Genomic DNA, 2,231 nt, shown 5'->3' with positions numbered 1-2,231 from the left:
GGGGAGTGGAAGCAGTGTTTGGTTCTTACTTTACCCAAACTGTGTATAAAGAATAAAGTTAGCAGAATGATGCCACAGTCATTGTGTGTTTTTTTTTTTTTTTTTATTAATACCACATCAATTTGCAATTTTACAGGAACCAAGATTCAAGCTCCTTAGGTGCTACTGTATTTATGTTGCACGCACAGACACGTACACAGAGTTTCATTAGTAATTTTTCATCTATAGGTTTTTCTTAAAAAAAAAAAAAAATCCTGTGTGGCACAAAGATCTCTTCAATTATCTAAACACAGCAGCAACAAAAGAAAAACTGGATGTGGCGCTTCCACTGCAGGTGGTCTTTTGGAGGGGAAGCCCAAAAAGACAATCACTGACTTCCTGGGAGGGCAGAGGATATGGATGGAGAATGCACTTCCTACTAGGACATGAAACCAGTTAAAACACTCAAAAGGGGCTAAGAAAATAAGACGGAGTAAGGCAAGGGTACCTTTTACCCATCCAAATTCCTAACTAATTTTCCCAAAACGTGGAAAGACAATTTCCTTCCACTACTTTTTGCAGCTGCCGTACTTTGGGACTATCAAATATCATAGTCCTTTAAACTCACCAGTGCATATTCCCTCTGAACGATCATGACTGTGAGTGAGAACCTGAAGGAACTCACAGATGATTTTTCTTTCAAGTTCGCTGAATTTTCATGTTGAAGGTGAAGAAAAAAACTTACCCTCAAATGGGAATCGGAGATTTGAATCTCGGGAAAAGATCAAGAAAAAAAGGCTTTCTGTATTTCACCTCTTGAGAATGTTCCCCCCACATACTGAGATAGGATCACAATAACTCAATAACTGAAGAGCCCACATGCAGGTTATTTTTTTCTCTAACAAGTTTACAGCAGTGTACAGCAGTTACAGACATTTATTTTATCATAAGAAAAGTACAACCATATTTATTAAACTTAAGGTGAGGTGGGCAGGGGAGAGGGAGGAAAGCACATTCAGGAGTGAGTTCTCAAACTAATGCTCAGAACTGGTGTCCAGTGACATAGAAACCACTTTCCCAAATGGCAGAGTCTTTCCTTCCCTGGGGATAGTGGCAGAGGGAGTGGCGGCCACCACAGCATTCCCGTTGACTCCCTCTCAGTCCCACTTTCCATTTCTATTCTTTTTTATCAGATGGCATTCTCGGAATCAGGAATTATCACTATCACCTATAAGTTATTCATCAAGTTGAAAGTTAAATCATTAAAGAAAAGGAATACCAGGAATAGCTGCTCACATTGTGGGGCAGGAAGATAGGATTTGAGGGCTGCCAAAAAAAAAAAAAAAAAAAAAAAACCAAGGAAGATATCACACTCCTGTCCCCAAATAATTTTTTCATAAGTTAATCATACTTCTTAAGGGTAAAACTATGCTGAGTAAGACTAGTGCTGAAAACTGGATAGAAGGATCCAGAGGTGTTCTATCTTTCATTTTCTCTTCTACCTCCAATCTTTCCCCTTTCAAGCTACAGGTAAAGGCTCCACCACCATTAAGGTATTGACTTATCCTATGAATTTGATTCTTTCTTTATTCTTCTGAGTTCTAAGATAGTTCTTTTTCAGTCCATCAATTTTTGTGCTTGATATTGAGGGTTAAAGGGAAAGGATGGGAGAAAACACCAAATTAAAAAAAAAAAAGCTTGGAATGCAGGCTCAAGCTGACACTGAGTATGTTCCTTCATAGTACAAGTAACGACATTATAACTATTAAATGGTGTTTTAGTAACTGTTGCATTTCTGGTTTCCATGTAGTTATTCTGCCTTTTTTTTGGCGATTCCGGGGAGTTTTGCTTGGATCCTATTGAGAAAAGGAGGGGAAAAAGAAAGAAAGTGAAAACATAAGCATTTGATCTAGGTTTTTATTTTAACTGTGATGCTAGAGGACAGTCCTGGACTTGCATAAGCAATGTGAAACGCATTCTCCCGGCTGGGCGCAGTGGCTCACGCCTGTAATCCTAGCACTTTGGGGAGCTGAGGCTGGCAGATCACGAGGTCAGAAGTTGCAGACTAGCCTGGCCAATATGGTGAAACCCCGTCTCTACTAAAAAATGCAAACATTAGCTGGGCGCATTGGTATGTACCTGTAATCCTAGCTACTCCGGAGGCTGAGGCAGGTGAATCCAGGAGAATCGCTTGAACCCAGGAGGCGGAGGTTGCAGTGAGCAGAGATCGTGCCACTGCACTCCAGCCTGGG

The 2,231-nt window shown here is 40.5% G+C and overlaps 1 protein-coding gene across 1 annotated transcript in view; it reads right to left on the bottom strand.

Moving 5' to 3' along the window:
• Nucleotides 1-91: 91 nt before the first annotated feature.
• Nucleotides 92-2,231, bottom strand: part of RTN3 (reticulon 3) — a 112,842-nt gene continuing 110,702 nt past the window's right edge. Inside the window, exon 13 of the mRNA XM_011993584.1 lies at nt 92-1,835. Coding sequence (XP_011848974.1) covers nt 1,790-1,835 — 46 coding nt within the window. The 3' untranslated portion in view covers nt 92-1,789. The remainder of the gene's footprint in view (nt 1,836-2,231) is intronic.

Source organism: Mandrillus leucophaeus, unplaced genomic scaffold (genome assembly GCF_000951045.1).
Source record: "Mandrillus leucophaeus isolate KB7577 unplaced genomic scaffold, Mleu.le_1.0 Scaffold43, whole genome shotgun sequence".
Classification (NCBI taxonomy): Eukaryota; Metazoa; Chordata; class Mammalia; order Primates; family Cercopithecidae; genus Mandrillus; species Mandrillus leucophaeus.
This window is presented reverse-complemented; position numbering and strand designations above follow the sequence as displayed.